General features: G+C 44.8%; 2 protein-coding genes across 3 annotated transcripts; one reads left to right on the plus strand and one right to left on the minus strand.

Moving 5' to 3' along the window:
* The first annotated feature begins 466 nt into the window (after positions 1-466).
* Positions 467-9,340, plus strand: plekhd1 (pleckstrin homology domain containing, family D (with coiled-coil domains) member 1). Of its 2 annotated transcripts, XM_048228636.1 has the most exons (14): positions 467-871; positions 1,763-1,856; positions 2,108-2,197; positions 2,343-2,419; positions 2,819-2,910; positions 3,017-3,069; positions 3,478-3,572; positions 3,907-4,000; positions 4,477-4,706; positions 5,923-6,055; positions 6,495-6,639; positions 7,331-7,474; positions 8,288-8,394; positions 8,850-9,340. In XM_048228636.1, the coding sequence occupies exons 1-14, from the start codon at positions 618-620 to the stop codon at positions 8,859-8,861; spliced, it is 1,620 nt and encodes a 539-aa protein (XP_048084593.1). In that variant the 5' UTR covers positions 467-617; the 3' UTR covers positions 8,862-9,340. The 2 variants fall into 2 exon arrangements, with proteins under 2 accessions (XP_048084593.1, XP_048084592.1); XM_048228635.1 differs by having other exon boundaries at positions 8,288-9,340.
* On the minus strand, positions 9,000-15,037 carry ccdc177 (coiled-coil domain containing 177). Its single transcript, XM_048228634.1, has 3 exons — positions 14,604-15,037; positions 10,604-13,833; positions 9,000-9,449 (listed from the first exon to the last, which is right to left on the minus strand). Exon 2 carries the CDS (start codon positions 13,825-13,827, stop codon positions 11,275-11,277), a length of 2,553 nt encoding a protein of 850 aa, XP_048084591.1. The 5' UTR covers positions 13,828-13,833; positions 14,604-15,037; the 3' UTR covers positions 9,000-9,449; positions 10,604-11,274.
* Between the last annotated feature and the right edge of the window lie 1,911 nt (positions 15,038-16,948).

A 16,948-nucleotide genomic window follows, 5' to 3' on the forward strand; every position in this document is an offset into this window, starting at 1 on the left:
AGTAAAATCCACCAGGCCCAGTTAAGTGGTCCCAAGAGTTTAATCCCAGATGTAAGCATACCATTGCCATTGCAGACCATCTGGAAAAAAAAGACTGGACTCGTCTAGTGTTTCACACGCCATCAGTGTGATAACCATGAAATATCACACCATGTGTGCACTTACGTAGGAAGTGATGTCAGCACATTAAGCTGAATGTGGGATTAGTTTGAGAATGTGAGAACTGCTCTTTCACATGTGTGTCTGGACTTCAAGCCTGCAATATCAGAGCTTTTGAGTTTAAAGCGATCCCCACAGCTTGAAGTGCAGTAATCTCAGTGATGGCGTTTTACTGGCAGTGCGCATCACTGAGAGGTATTGACCTCTCAGATTTAGAAACTCTACAAAAGCCTCTATTACATCCTGACCCAGCTCATCTTTCTCTCTCTCTCTCTCTCTCTCTCTCTCTCTCCATATCCCTGCTTTATTTCCACCTACCCTTCCGCCAGCTGATGTAGTTATTGGCAGCCACATTATTCCACCTCACTGAGTTATTGGTGGATTTTTCTGTTTGTGTTTTTGTACGTCCGCGTTGTGTGTGTGTGTGTGTGTTTGTGTGTGTGTGTGTTTACATGTGAATGTGTGTGTGTGTACACCGATGTGTGCATTTCTATTTTTACTTCATTGATATTTTGCTCTGTCACCACCCACCCCACCCCTGGCTCAGACTGGGGACCATGTTCTCCTCTTCCTCCAAAGCCTCACTTGCCTCCCCCTGGAGTTCCATGGAGCAGACCGACACGGACGTGCTGGACATCAGCACCAAGGTGCAGCTTTATGGGGTGTTGTGGAAGAGGCCGTTCGGACGTCCCTCTGCCAAGTGGTCTCGCAGGTACGTACGGGAGCCTCCATGTCATACGAATGGAGCATAGAGTAGTTAGTACAGATCTGACGTATGCATATCTTTGGGTCTGATAAGGTGTGTGTTTATTTTTGCTAAGTTCAACCATAACATTGAAGGCTCAAGGAAAGAAGCGTGCAATGCAGGGCTATGCAGGAGCGTGCAATGCAGGGTTTGACAATGTATATGTTTACACTTTTTTATTAGTAAACAAACAATAGGTATTTTTGAAAATAGCATTGCTTTTGTCATGACAGGGCTTAAATATGTTTTTTGATGGTGCAACATACATTTGTGTTAACAGTTTAATGACAATAAAAAAAATGGTCAATTTTGTATTGAGGTGTGTATGGCAGTTGTGGATTATCGTTTTATTGTTGCATATACTTTGCTATATAGCAAAATTCTTATGCCACAGTTGCAGTAGTGCAAGGATAAAAGGGGTAAATAAACACAGGGGGGCAGTGGGGGGGGCATAAATAAGGGGAGTTGAAGCCTTGAGTGAACTTCTGTTTTGACTGGTCCATTTCAGGGTAAATCAAACTGTGGCTTAGATACGTATTGCGCTTACTGTTAACTGTCATCTGATCTTGCATCTTACAGTTAAAGGACTTGAAGAACTATGATCTTTTTTATATCAACTTATGATCAGTTTATTTTTTGTACAACCTTGTGTGCAGAATTTTACCACTTCTTCAAGAAAAAGAAAAGTCAATACTTTCACTATACCATTTTGGCAAACAACACAATTACCTTGTACTGTATGAAAAGCAGAGTACACAGTGCTCTACATGTGTAGCTATATAATAAGTTATGATAACAGAGCTGACTGTGCCAGTCTTTTCAGTTCAATATATGAGGATAAATGTAACATCTTCTCAGGTTTTTCATGATCAAGGACAGCTTCCTGCTGTACTATGCTGAAAATGAAAAAAGGAACTTCGAGACAAACAAATACTTCAACATCCATCCCAAAGTAAGAGCTTCTATATCTTCTGTCCTTCAACTTATCAGTTAAATGTCTGTCTGATTTAGAGTGCACAGTGGTAACGAGGAGCCCCATGCTGATGGTGTCAGTATATTTGACCCATATCCCATAATTAATCAAACCCAACTGCATTTGGACAAATGCACTCAGTGGGCCATTGTAGCTATCCCAGTAATTAATGAGTTCATTCATCTGGCTGTGACTCTGTCTCTCGTTCTGTCTTCTGATGCTTCACCAAGGGAGTGATTCCGCTAGGAGGATGTGTAGTAACCGGAAGGGAAGACCAGGGAATGCCTTTTGCCTTGGTGATTAACCATGAGGATTTCACGGTGAGATGTTTGGGTTTTACTCTGAGCCTTTTTGTCCACTTTATTTTTATAAAGTTTAGCACAAAATGGTGTGAATAACTCTGATTTAGTGTATTGCTTGTGAGTAGAATCTATAGTCCTGAGACGGTGGTGTTGTTTTCCACAGGGTAACATCGTCCTGGCGGCAGAGTCTGAGGCCGAGCAGAACCAATGGCTGGAGATGCTGCAGGAGTCTGGCAAAGTGTAAGTGGCTCAGCAACCATTCACCTCTAAGAGAACTACCAGTACTTACAGAAATAGCACCATCTATATTATTATGTGCAGATACTGGCAAGCCATCCTATTACATGCAGATACTGCCAAAATAACTTACTAATGGCTCACTTAAAATACCATTACACAACAAAGACATTTAGACGACAGAACTGACCTGACCATTATAGTGTTGTTTATGAATTCACAGACACCGCGGCTGTCAAATGTGTGCCAGTCACTTTGACACAATAATGTCTGACTTCTTTATGCTTTGTTGAAGGATTCTGTTTTGTACCCTTTGTGTGTTGCTTTTGAATGGGTAACTCAACGTTCTTTCTTTGGTTCCATTATTTCACAAAGTATTGCCCCTTTTCTCCTCCCCTGCAGTACCTGGAAGAATGCCCAGCTGGGTGAAGCCATGATTGAGAGTCTGGAGGCCCAAGGGCTCCAGCTGGCCAAGGAGAAACAAGAGTACTTGGGTAAGAGGGGGTACAGGTGGGGTGAACAGGGGCAGACACGTCGATAGAGATGTGTAGTAGTTGTGCAGAATAATAACCATTTTTGTATATTGGATGTCTCACTCAGATAAACTAATGGAGGAGACAGAAGAACTTAGCCTGCAAAGGGAGCAGAAGGAGGTGAGTCATGCCTTGGCATCATGTGGGCAGCAGTGTCTACTCAGCTCACAGCAAACACACAGAGATATAAACATGCATTAGCAGTATATACTGTAAGACCCTCTGGATTAGAGGATCTCTTAAATACCTAGATATGTAAACACACAGACATTTGTCCATTTACTACAATTTGTCCTGTTGCTCCACAGTGTCTTATGGGTATAATGATATTGTATGTTTGCATGTTAATGCTATTTTGAAAGTTATTTTATTTGATAAGATTATTTATTTATATCCATGACAGTGAATGTTTCAGTGTTTGTGTATATGAGGACTTCAGACAGTAATGGATGTATGTATATGCACTTATTAATGGATGAATGTATATGCACTTATATTTATCTCTTTCTGTGTTTCTGTTTGCCACAGGAGCTTGAGCGACTAAACCAGGTTCTAGAAGAGGAGAAGCAGAAGTTTGAAGAGGTTGTGCTAGAACTGAGAGCCGAGCAAGAACAGATCAAATTGTAAGATTGCAGAACTTAAAGTGAAGTACACACTATTACGCAAATATTTGTGTGGTGTTTGTTTACTAATCAGTATAACGGACATTATTATTATTATTATTATTATTATTATTATTATTATTATTAATTATGTATGATGTGACCACATAATGTATTTTGTAACTTTGTATTAAAAACCTGGGAATGAAAACAGTTTTCCGGGACAGTCTCTGACTGTCTCCTGTGTCACCAACATATATGCATCATGTCCATAATTATCAGTAAGCCCACAACCTCATAAAGTAGGTTTTACCTTTGCTTGATGCTGGCACCTTATTTTGCCATGTGTTGGCAGGGACTTGGATGGAACAGCTCAGTCCCTGAAGGGAGTAGAGAGTGAGAAGGAAGAACTCCATAGTCTGAGCACTCTCCTGCAACAGTCCCTTGAGGTAGAGTAACAGGGGAACCATATCGTCTGGGTCTGTGGGTTCAGGTTGTGTTGTGTTGTGATGTGCTGTGCAGTGCAGTGTTGTGTTGTCAAGTCAAGTCAAGTCAGTTTTATTTGTATAGCGCATTTAACATGCACAGAGTACAACCCAAAGCGCTCCACATATAAGACATTGTCACTGACACATACACTAACAAAGACAATAGTGTCACAACAAAGTGTTGTGTTGTATTGTGTTGTGTTGTGCAGTGTTGTGTGTTGTGAAGGAATGCACACCCAAACAGAGGTGCTGACTAAGGTCTACTCTAATGAGGGTGGCTACTCATTTTTTATTTATAACACTACACAGCAACTGGGGGTTATTCAATGTGCTTTACTTTAACAAAAGCAAAGATTAATAGTGAATGAAATCATAAATGGGCAATAGTTAAAGAATAGTTTAAAAGGTACTGTGAAATAACCCTGTATGTCCCTCAGGAACTGTCCCTGGAGAAACAGCGCACTCTGGAGCTCCTGCAGAAGCAAGAGGCTGGAGAGGAGGAGAAAAGGGGGAGGCCAGAAAATGAGGCCCAGAACGCCTCACCAGAGCCTGGGGGGGAGGACACGGGAGGGCTCCCCGAACACACAAGCCAGCTCCAGGCCAACCTGTGCCTGATCGAGGAGCAGATGAAAAGCCTGCAGAAAGAGAAGGAGCAAGCAGAGGACAGGTGATTGGCTCTGAGGGAACAAAAAGAACATATTCTAACCTTGTGAGAAGTTATTGATCTGTTTTTAAGTTTGTAGTCAGATTAAATCATTGTGCTTTAAGTTTGTAGTCAGATTAGATCATTGTGCTTAATATCTGCACACTGTACTTTGTACTGAAAATGCATTTGTGTATTACAATCTTGTGCATGTTATATTGTATAATGGACACAGATTCTGCAGAGATATTCTATAGATCTATGCGAGTCACATGATGATGTGTTGGCATGCAGGGATGTACTGTAGTGTGTCCTGGGGCTGACTAAGTGCTAATGGAGTTTAGCAATGGGGAGTACTAAAGTGGAAATGGACATTGATTCTAAAGCATGCCTACTCATCGACTAGACACCAGCGAGCATTGAGAAGCACTGGTTGAATTGATGGGGTTATATGAACGACCTCTGGGAGCGAGTTGGGCCCAGCCATATTACAGGGCAGCTTATCAAATAAACTCTTTGTCTAGGTCCCTATAAGTATAGTATAGTATAAGTATATATACTTTTTTGATCCCGTGAGGGAAATTTGGTCTCTGCATTTAACCCAATCAGTGAATTAGTGAAACACAAACAGCACATAGTGAACACACAGTGAGGTGAAGCACACACTAATCCCGGCGCAATGAGCTGCCTGCTACAATGGCGGCGCTCGGGGAGCAGTGAGGGGTTAGGTGCCTTGCTCAAGGGCACTTCAGCCGCAGCCCACTGGTCGGGGCTCGAACCGGCAACCCTCCGGTTACAAGTCCAGAGTGCTAACCAGTGGGCCACGGCTGCCCCAGCTTTATATAACAGCAACTATATAGCATCAGTTAAACCCCAGACAATGGATAAACCAGCTCTTACTGAAATAGCACTGTATTATAAAGAGTAAGGCATTTATATTTTGAAAATCCTATTTGAGCAGTTACATTTTTCCATGATGAAGTAAAAAAAAAAAAAAAACATCTATTGTTGAAGTCTTTCCCATTTTGTGCTTGATAATTAATCTCTGTTGACATTACCTTGCGTTAAGACTAAACAGCTGGCATCTTACAATCATTATGCCACGTGGTACCGTTGGAATATATTGAACAAACTGAAAAAGGCTGTGGAATCAGCCACTTTATACGAAGGCTATAATAATCTTTTCCTCTTCGTGCATGTTGTTTGTGTGCGTATGACTGATATCTGCTGCCCCCTGCAGGCTAAAGGAGAACGAGCAACGTGCCTCAGTGCTGCAGGAGGAACGCGAGTACTACTCGACTCAGGCGCGGACACTGCAGCAGTCTTTGGCGCAGCTCAATGCAGACAAGCAGCAGACAGAGGCCGAGCTGAAGGTGAAACTCTACAACATTTAACTGTACAACTATACTGTACTGCACACTGAACAACCTAAACCTGTTAAACAAACGCTGCACAAACCACAAGGACCAAAATAACAGCCACAAACATCAGACTCATTTAGCCTACGGGAGGTTTGATCCATTTTGCTTGTAGGTCCATTTTTGGTAATGTTAGTTCAGTGAAGTACAACAGTTCTTATGATGAGGTATTCTGCTTTTGCCTACAACAGATTTTACCAGTCCTACAAATAGACTTCAGCAAGGAATTAAATAGCAAAAAGAAGATCCATGATTTAGCACGGGACTCATTTTCCTTTTGCCCTCGAGTTGATCCCTAATGAAGTCAATGTAAGCAGTGGAGTAGATGTGGAACCAGTGCACTACCTCCCTCACTACTCCTCCCTCTGTTTGCCTCTGTTTTGGTGGAGCTCAGGTGGAGATCGAGTCTCGCATGGAGCTGGAGAGCAGGCTGAAGCTGGCCGAGGAGGCGCTGCAGAGGCTGGAGCAGGGCCTGGGCTCCCTGGAGGCCACGCACGAGCGCAACGAGAGGATGCGAGGAGATGTCAGCCATCTGAAGAGTGAGTAAAGCCCAACCAGGACCCGCCACGCTCCAGTGCACTCTTTTATGCTCACACACACGCACAAACACACATGCACACACACACACACACACATACTGTATGCACACACGCACACACACATATGCACACATGCACAAACACACATATGCACACACACACACACACACACACACACACACACACACATATGCACACACACAGACACATGCACAAACACACACACGCACACACACAAACACACACACACACACACACACACACACACACACACAGACACACACACACATGCACGCACACGCATCCTCCTACTGTATACATACACTTAACAAAGGCATCCCACTGCTCTTGTTTCTAATTCGAGGTTATGGCTGATGCTGAGTGTCCCTGAGGCATTAATAATTATATAGTAGATGCTGGGCTATTTTAAGAACTTAATGTGTTGCAGTAGCCATGCAGTTATATTGAGCTATGGGGGGACAGGATATGGCTGAAGGTCCAGTTTTATGTGCGATCATCAGAGTGTCCATAGTTTGTCCATTAATATTTGTATATATGACTAGGATGTTATGTGCATTTACGACATATAATTTGAATCCAGTGTTATAAATGAATGTACCCTATGCTTTATATTACACTAGGTTATATTGTTACTGTAAGTAAAAAGTGTGTGTTGGTTATTTACTTTCAGAGTTTTTTGAGGAGTGCATCTGTGCAGCAGAAATAGAGGCCAAGCTGCCGTCCATCATGAAGAACGCAGTGTATCTCCACAGAGCTGCTGCTCGCCGCATCAAGAGCTGTCGTGTGCAGAGGAGAGCCTCCAGACAACACTGGCGTGAGTCAACATCTGATTCATCAGGAAACACACACACATACACACACACACAAACACAAACACACGCAAACACACTCACACACATAAAAAAATTATCTCTCACACACGCACACACATACACCCACACACACTCACACACATACACAAATTCATACACACAAACACACTCAGATATTTGCATACACACATGCACAGGCTCACCCTACACGCAAATTCTTACAAACTGCACTGGCATGAAAACACACCCGAAGGCCTATCCAGATGCACTCATGCATTCACATGGTCACAAACATGCATTCATTCACAGTGAGCAATCTCGTAGTCACTAAAATACAGAAATGAAAAAATAACAATTTATCACCTTTTGTTTGGCATTTACATGTCTGTAAATATGTGTTTTTGTATGTGTATAAAGGCCAGACTCTTCATGGGTGACTGCTTTGCACAGATATTAGGCTTTACACTCCTTGGCAATGGCCATACTTAATGTGTGTCAAATGTGCAGCTGTGGCCTCCAGGCTTGTCAGATGGCAAGTATCAAAACCATATTTACCACAGTTGTTTTATAAAGGCTCTTTCAGCTTGTAGTAAAACCATTGCACTGAAAGCTGCATCCTCAGCGATATGATTATCAAAAGTCGTGGATTAAAAATTCATTTAAAAATCTCCAAGGGAATCTTTCACATAAGTAGACTTTTTCCAGGAATCCCGCTACATCAGATTAGATAAATGTGTACTCCTAGATTGGTTTATTAATCTTGTGAAAAAATATTGATACATTTCCTTTCCGTCTTTTCTATGTGTGGTCTATAGTGAAGCACTCCCAGTCATTTGTCCATTCATCGGACCAGAGCCCAAGTATGGAGGACCTGCGAGAGACTGCCCGCCGACTCACCTCCGACAGCTGCTTCAGACAGAAGGTCTACCAGATCATAGCTCGCCAAGACTCTTAAATCTGAGGACTCACTCATAGGAGGAGACAGAAAGAGAGAGAGAGAGAGAGAGAGAGAGAGGCAGGGAGATAAACAGTGGCTTATCTCCACTGATACTTGACTCTGGTGATGACTGGTGTGGTTTGATTTGAGTGGTATGGCTAGACTCCCTCTATCCATCAGATCCAAGAATGTAAGGAATATATTCAATAGAATGTGATGGCTAACAACTGAACTATGGATCTGGATTAAGATATAGTGGCTATAATGCACAGTGAATTCCACAATGACGGGGAGATATATTCATTTTTGACCCTTAGAAATATTTGTATTAATTGTTTACCTTTTCAAATTAAAACAAATAATCTTGAAAGCACCCAATGCTCAAAACAACTAGACTGTCAAATAACAGTCTCTGAAATAATTCTCATTTATTTTTCTAGAACCCTGCTTGATTCAGAATGTGGATTGAAGTCATGGAGACATCAAAGCTGTACAAAAATATCTAGCTTTATAACAAAAATCCTATTTGGAGACCTATGATTTAATTGTTTTGAGTGACTTCTCCTTATAGACACCAGACAGACACAACATTACCTCATGAAAGACAAGTCTCTTTATTTTGTTCGGCACTGTATATTAATATACTGTTCAGCATGTTCTACAAAATTGCATTTAAGTGTCGGTGCTGACTGAAATGGCAGCTTACCCTGCATATTCTTGGTTGTGAACTTTCCCTGTTCTCTAATATGTTGCTAAGGGACTGGTAGATGGTCAATTTTATGGCGAAATCAGTATGGATTTTACAGTATTCTCCTGTTGAAAACTATTAGTGTTAAAGATTAAACTGAAGGTATGACGGTGTGGTGATTTCTATTGTCATTGTACTGATTAACTTTTTCTCTAAGTGTTATTAAAGCTTTAGTCTAAACCACTCTGTACTTGATTACTGAAAAACAAGAGCGTTGTTCAGTGAGAATATTAATCAGGGAGGACTTTCTGGGATCAGTGGATGGTCATCTGTGCCACCTGTTGTCTTGTATCTGCAGGGGAGAGAGAGAGAGAGAGAGGGAGAGAGAGAGAGGGAGAGAGAGAGGGAGAGAGAGAATGGATGATTCAGTCATAAGGGGCTCACAGTTTATGTGCAATCATCAGTGCATGAGCTAGCCCAGCCAACTAGACGAAAACAGTACTCTTGACACTTGAATTGATTCCTGGCTGTAATTCAGGACAGTTTGCACAAACACTAACCTTGCTTTACCTGTCCTGTCTGATAGAAAGTGTTGTGTAATAATCCCCACGCACAACCAGCCACCAGCATTACTGGGCTTAAGCAAAAATAATTCGGCTGGGCTCAAATGTGTGTTTAGTCTGTTGGATATTTTTATTCCAACTCACTCTCTCTCTCTCTCTCTCTCTGTGTGTGTGTGTGTGTGTGTGTGTGTCCTGGTCTAATCACTGGCCATAAAAAACCTGAGCACAGATGGATGCATGAGTTGGCACGGTGCATGCTAAACCAACCCTGGGTCGTGGTCTAATGTCCAGGAATGTGCAGATAGCACCGCCATGTCTCCCTCATCAGGAATCGGTCTAGGTTACGCCGCCATATAGTGTGTGCCTCAGCAAGCAGGCGTGCAGGATGAGATGGCAGTTTCTTGTTGCCGTGAAAACGAACCCCACCATTACTGTTACAGTGCGAGGTCCACAGAAACCCCTGACTGTGCCCCCCCCCCCCTTCCTCTGGCAGCCTCCACATTCCCTGGCTCACACACAGCACCATCCTCGTCCCTTATTACCATGGCAACTGTGACATGAGAAAGCACAACCCTGCCACACATACACACCAACAGACTGTTTTTTTCCTTCCCTCTTTTTCCATTTAATCTGGAGATTTGAGGATTTGCATCCATCCTGTCTTTCGATAAATGCCAGTTGGCTATCACAGTGAGAGTGCTGAGGGGTTTATATATGGGTGAGGTGGGGGGTTGTGATGTTAGACAGTATCAGCTGCTCATCTGTTTGATGTACTTACATGGAGTAAAGAAAAAAAGCTTCTGGTCTTGTATATAAAGTTGTAGCCAGAAATGTTTGTGTTTGTCATTCATTCACAATGTGCGTACATGCATCTCTATTTTCAGTGGGGGAAAAAGACAGTGGTAAAAGCAGATCTAAAATGATAACTACCATGAGTACATACCCAGCTGAAGCAGGGGGCTGTCTGTGATGTGATGTGTTGCTGTTGAGACATCCAGCACTCTGAACCGCATGGGCAATGCTATCTCAGCAGCTCCATAGTGCTGATAGGACTCCTTGCGATGTCACTTTCAAAGGCTGCCTTGTCAGCTGTTTACAACATCACTGTTACATAGGCTCTCAGTCTGAACCCTTGTTTTTTTTTTTTTTTTTTTTTTTTTTTTTTTTTACTTTAAGACCCCCCGTCCTGCCTTTACTGACACAGGAACACAAGCTTTAATCAAAAGCCAGTTCGGTTGTCATGGTGTCTGGTTTCCAAGTCAACAATCCTCTTTTTTATTTTCAGCACGTCTCCAAGTTGAGCAGTGGCTTTATGCCGAGCTTTAAAGGAAAAAGAAAAAAAATAGTCCTTTTCCCAAACAAATCCAGTGACGAACAAATGAGTCAGTCCTCTAAACAGCAACCAGCCAAATCCATCAAAAATAGGGGAATACATTTGTCTTTTTACAAGATGAAGATATCCCACTGGTGGAAAATAAATACATGAACTGTGATCTCTTAGGACATGTCCAGCAAAGGTTTGGCGATGATGAGGCTTGCATGAAGGCTTGAGCTACAATAAGACCACTTCCAGCAACAGAGCAGTGGAAAGTCAATGTTTGACTGCAGGGTTGTTCACTTTTCACATTTTTCATCCAGACTGGCTTTGAATTGGGCCTCCAGGGCCATTTTGTCAAATGTGCGCATATTGGTTTCCTCCCGCACTTTGTCCCGCACGTGAAACGAGGCTCGTGCCACTGATCGAGCGCTTTCCAGGATGGCACGCTTCTCTTTAAAGATCTGCTCGCTCTTCTCCAGCTTCCTCTCGATGGACTGCAGGAGTTCCAGGCGCCTCTGCCGCTCCTCCTCCTCCACCCGCTGGCGGTTCAGTCTCTGGAGCTTCTCTTTTTCCTGGCGGGTCTGGACGGCGCGCTGAGCCTTCTCCTTCACCCGCTCCTCCGCCACCAGGGCCGCCTGCTGTGCCCGCTTCTCCGTCTCGCGCACGCGCGCCTGCAGCTGCTGTTTCTGCTGCCGCTCCTTCCGCTCGGCGGCCCTCCGCGCCTTCTGGATCTGCTGCTCCTCGCGCTTCGCCTTCTCCTTCAGCTCCCTCTCGCGCCTCTCCACCATCTGCTCGTAGTTCTCCAGCGAGCGGCTCAGCTTCTCCTCAGCCTGCCGGCGGGCCTCCTCGCGCTCCTCCTCCTCGCGCCGGGCGATCTCCTGGATGAGGGCGGCATGCCGCCGCCGCTCGGCGCGGTTCAGGCCCCGCCGCTCTTCCTGCACCTGGTGCTCGCGCTCCTGCCTCTTGAGCTCAGCGATGGTTAGCTTCTCCTTGAGCAGGAGCTGCTCCTGCTCCAAAATGGCGGCACGCTCCTCCTCCAGAGCGCGCAGGTTCTGCTCCTGCAGCGCCTTCTTCTGCTTCTCCTCGCGCGCCGCCTGCTGTAGCCGCTGGAGCCGGGTGCGCTCCTGCTGCTCAGCCTGCTCGCGCCAGCGCTCCTCGCTCTCCTCCGCCAGCCGAAGCTTGGCGGCGGCCGCGTCGCGCTCCTGCTGGCTGAGGCGCCGCTGGCGCGTTGACACCTGGGACTGCCACGCCCGCTGGCACTGCAGCATGGCACGCTGCTTCTCCCGCTCCTCGCGCTCGCGTCTCAACTCGTCCAGGCGCCGCTCGCTGTCCCACTGCAGGTGAGCCACGTACCGCGTCTGGCTCATGATGTCCTCCTCCTGGTACCTGGCAAGCATCAGCGCGGCGATCTTGCGGTCGCGCTCGGGCACCGCTTTCAAGCCCCTGCGCTTCACCTCCTTGACGATGCGCTCCACCTTCTGGGTGGTCTGGGGAGAGTGGCTCAGGTCTCCTAGGCTCAAGCTGCGGCCCATCAGGGAGTTGAAGGTGGCTAGCGTACGTGCTCGAGGGCTGGAGGACTTGCCCCAGTGATCCCGTGGGCTGTCCCAGCTGTATGAGGAAGAGGCTCCTGACTCTGACGAGCCGCACGTGGTTGTGGTGATAGTGGTGGCAGTGGTAGAGTTGCACACTGCCTCTCGTCTTCTCTGCAAGGATTCCAGGGAGTGGCTTCTACCAGGTCCTTTAGATCGAGATAGGTGGTGTCCATTGTGCTGGGTGAAGGGACCACCACACGTGCCATTAGCGGCTGGGCTTTGTGCTGCAGACTTTGAGACAACGGGCGCCAGAGATGATGTTCTAGGCAAGGAGGTAGGTTTGGGAGTTGACCTTGGAAAAGTGTTTGAAGACTTGGGTGTGCTACCAGAGGTCTTTTTGGAGACCACGCCTGTAGATGACTGCTGTGTTTTTCCACCAGACACAGCACTTGCTTTTACAGTGGGCTCAGCTTTAGAGATGGGCTTGTTTGGCTTAGCAGGGTTTAGGCCTTTCGAGGCAGACATGGTGATCTTTGGGCTAAGTTTTGTGGACTGATCGGAGCATGTTGTAAAAGATTTACTGGACGAGCTTGAACTGGAGGGGATTGTTTTATCCAACTGACCTGAGCCTGACAGAGGTGTTTTGGATGTCAGTCCTGAACTGACTGGGGTGTTCGTGGATGGCATTCCAGAATTCGCAATGGAATTTTGGGGGGTTGTGTTGGAGCTTAAAGAGTTGCTTTTAGCAGACTGAGTGCCGTTGACTGTGCTCTCAGGCTTCTTGTCCGCGTTGCTGCTGCTGCTGTTTAGAGTTGCCTGCAAGATGCGTCTCTTCTCCTCCCTGATGATTCGCTCTCGTTCCTCCCTGCACTGCCGAAGTTTTGCGTGCCGCTCCTTCTCGTACACCTCAAACATCCCAGTGGCCACACGCATGGAGCGTCCCGGTGCCTCGCGGGCAAAGTCGGACAGCGGTCGAGCCAGAAGCTCCACTGGCTTGACCCCACACCGCGCACACGCCTCCAGCGAGTGAGGGCTTGTCAGCACGTAACGGCTCCCCTCCGCCACCGGTGAGTCAAAGTTAAAGAGGTCCAGGTGTAGCTTCGTCTCCGGCTCTGCGCTCGGCTGCTGGTTCTCCTCTGGACCAGTTTCTGGCTCCGGCAGGGACGGAGTGGCTGGGCCTGAGTCGCTCTTCGATGATCCTGGGACCGCCGAGCCATTCTCTTCTGGAATTCTGGGAACATCAGCCTCGGCAGAGGGGGTCGCAATGTGTGGGTCACTGGTCTTACAGGGATCTTCTGGTTCCAGAGGATCAACCATGGTTTCCTGAGTGGAAATTGCGGTGGACAGAACATAAGAGAGGGATTAATAGAGTCGCCTATGATGCACTGGGACACGTGGATGAGGAAAGAACAGACTGATGTGTAATGGCCGGTCCAGATCTTATTAATGATAAAATCTATCCACATCTTGAGCATAGGCCTGCATGTAGGCTATATTTTACGCTTTCTGATTATGCATGTCCTTTCTCCCTCTGTGCAATTACATAAGCAGGAGCTGGAAAAACAACCAATAGAAAATTATGTTTTACGGTCAGTTACTACGACGGACACATTTTTTGCCATTTATGTCATTCAAGTTCAGTCTAATTCATCACACATCATTCGGAGGCAACCCACATAGCACCTGTGGTCCAGCCTATGCGTGCTTGCTTTACATAGGCTACATAGCATCCAACCAATCTTGTTTATACAAGCTTTTCGCTAGGCCAGTTCAGTCATATGGAAGATTTGATTAATCCACAACCAAATCTGCAATCTTACATTCTGTTTTACAATCGACACTCGTATTTTCTTAGTGTTGTTTACATTAATCATATTTAGGCTACTCCTATCATATCAATTACCTAAAATAAACGAATAAATAGGCCCTTGACGAAACAGCTGATACCACATTTCCTCACCTATAGCCTATAAGAAAGCGCTCACAGAACCCTTTCAAGTGTAGCCCTTTGCTACTTTCATGGTGACACGTAAGCTGCTCCTCTGAAAACAACCTCCAAATGGTTCTGTCTAAATCACAAACAACCAACTGACCTTCCAAATCGCCGAATATTTTCAGAATCGATGCTTTGTTCGAAGTCAGTAGGTATATTGCCTTCTGTTCCCCGCATAATATCAGGTTACAGAGGGAAAGCTTCTGTAGACAATTCGTACAAATCGGGCATAATTGCCCAACGCGACGCAGCACAGACGGTCCACTTCTCCTGCGGTTTGTCAAAACAGCCCTTGGTCGCTTATAAACTGCTGGCTCGATAGGCTACTGCATGTGGCCTTAATCGGTGTGACTGCGGTCTTTCATTTAATTTTCCTCCAGCAAGGGGAATGCTGTCGCTTCAGTCTCCACCTGCTGTTGGACGCTAGCATCCCTGATTCTCAAGCATCCAAGCCCCGCCTCCATGTGATGTGACAGTAGCCTACAGTAGACTATGCTAAAAAATCAGTCACTTTCCCCTTTGTCCGGCCTTTTACACATATTTACGCCACGAATATAACTTATATCTGCCCTCAGATTCACACGCATAACGTCACACTGTAAAGAGAAACATTCCATAGCCCGTGCCATGAGAACAATAAGGGGCTGACATCAGGTTTGGATAGAATGTTGAATGTTGATTACCCTTATGACTCATTTTATCCTCTCAGAAATGTCTTTGTTAGTTAGATTGTTTTGTTATTGTCATATGCATTCGCCTTTTCAATTAATTCAGTTAGTTATATTGAAAAAAAATTAAAAAAATATTTAGGCTATTGGTAGCCTAAATGTCAGTTTCGGTCCCTTTACCGTAGGACCATGAACCTTCGCGGTGTTGGCTCCTGTGTGAGGGACATTAATGAGCAGGAAATAATCGAATACCTTGCATTCATTTATTTTAAAAGATTTAATTGCGACAGCGGTAGTCTCAATGGCGGTGAGGTGAATTGGCCTTTGATTGCCTACATTTTCTCAGAACTGGTAATGAATTAAAGAAACCACTAGGATGTGCTAAATGCATAGTTTTTAGCTGTGGATGGTACAATTTCCTCACACTTTTTCTTGCAGCCTAACCCAGTAGCCATAGCCTAAACCCACTTGATTCATCTTGGATGCCTGATATGCTTGGCTTTGTCTTGAGAAAGTTTCTATCACTTATTTGTGTTGTTCCCTTATAGGGACTATAAGGGGACTATACTTTGTGCATTAGGCCATAGTTCTGTAGGCCATATGGCTGTATCTGGGTAGGCCTATTAATGCATTTGCAAGGTTCTTGGTTGTTGTTGTTGAGCTATATTTTTATAAATATATTATTATTACATATGTTTGATTGACTGCTTAAACTGCATGTATGTATACTTTCTTAAGCATCATGTATTGTTATCCGAGCTCCAGTGTCATTTTCCCTTGCACAACTAGCATTTTGAGTGTTTCCCCTCAGAGCTGCCTAAAACGTAAGACAGTAGGCTATGGGTAAAACCAGGACATTTCCATCTTTACAAAAGGCACTTATAAAATTATTCCAGTAATGATGAACAAGTATAAATATTTTTATAAACTGAGTATTTTTTCCAGAACACACAGAGCTGTTTATACAAAGGAAAACTTTCTCCACTTGGGATACCCTTGAGATTTGCTCAGAGTGCACGACGTAGGCCGTCTGAACATCTTACAGCCAATTATTTACAGTCTCTCCAGATATATTTTTCACTCATGTGAAATATAACCCAGCAGTAGCTGATTGTAAGCCACCAAAATAAGAAGTCAATTGTTATTTTTCTTTGCAATGTGTATTTTGCAATGTTTAACTTTGTTCATAGAATATGGGAAATGGCTTAATTATTATCAAGGTTACTTAGATACTGTAGCTATTTTTGAGAACACTAAATTTAACCATTGTTGTCTGTATGGAGCCATCTCAGCTCATTGCTCATGTAGTGAGAGACGTTCAGAAGCGCACATGACAAATGGGATACCACCTCGAGTGGCACCCTAAAGGATCATGAGCAGGATGAGTGGGCAGAGCAGGATTAGATAACTCAACTACACAAGAATTTGCTGGGATGACCCACTAAACTCTTGACCTGCCCAAGAAACAGTCTGAGTTTAATTGGTCCCGCCCGTGGACCATATCAACAGAGCAATGGGTAAAAAGTGACAACAGGGAACGTGCTGGCTTGCTGGTAAAAAAAACCAAGAAAGAACGGGGGCATGGGATTTTGAAACAGGGGGCTGGGTGGCTCACTGCACAGTTCACTGGTGCATGGGTATGTTTCCCCAAAGCTGGACTAGGGGGTCATGGAGAGGTGAACGACATGGTGTTGTCTCTCAAAACCAGCAGCTTGACTATGGACTGCATTTGCAATGGCAAAAATGTCTTTTTCATTTGAATAGTACTCTGTTGAAG

This window comes from Alosa alosa, chromosome 19, assembly GCF_017589495.1.
Source record: "Alosa alosa isolate M-15738 ecotype Scorff River chromosome 19, AALO_Geno_1.1, whole genome shotgun sequence".
NCBI lineage: Eukaryota > Metazoa > Chordata > Actinopteri > Clupeiformes > Clupeidae > Alosa > Alosa alosa.

Coding starts and splice junctions, on each gene's coding strand:
- plekhd1 (XM_048228635.1), top strand. CDS start 618: ATGTGTGTGTGTGTACACCGATGTGTGCATTTCTATTTTTACTTCATT. Junction 2,198..2,342: donor TTAACCATGAGGATTTCACG/GTGAGATGTTTG, acceptor TGTTTTCCACAG/GGTAACATCGTCCTGGCGGC. Junction 4,001..4,476: donor TCCTGCAACAGTCCCTTGAG/GTAGAGTAACAG, acceptor TATGTCCCTCAG/GAACTGTCCCTGGAGAAACA.
- ccdc177 (XM_048228634.1), bottom strand. CDS start 13,827: ATGGTTGATCCTCTGGAACCAGAAGATCCCTGTAAGACCAGTGACCCA.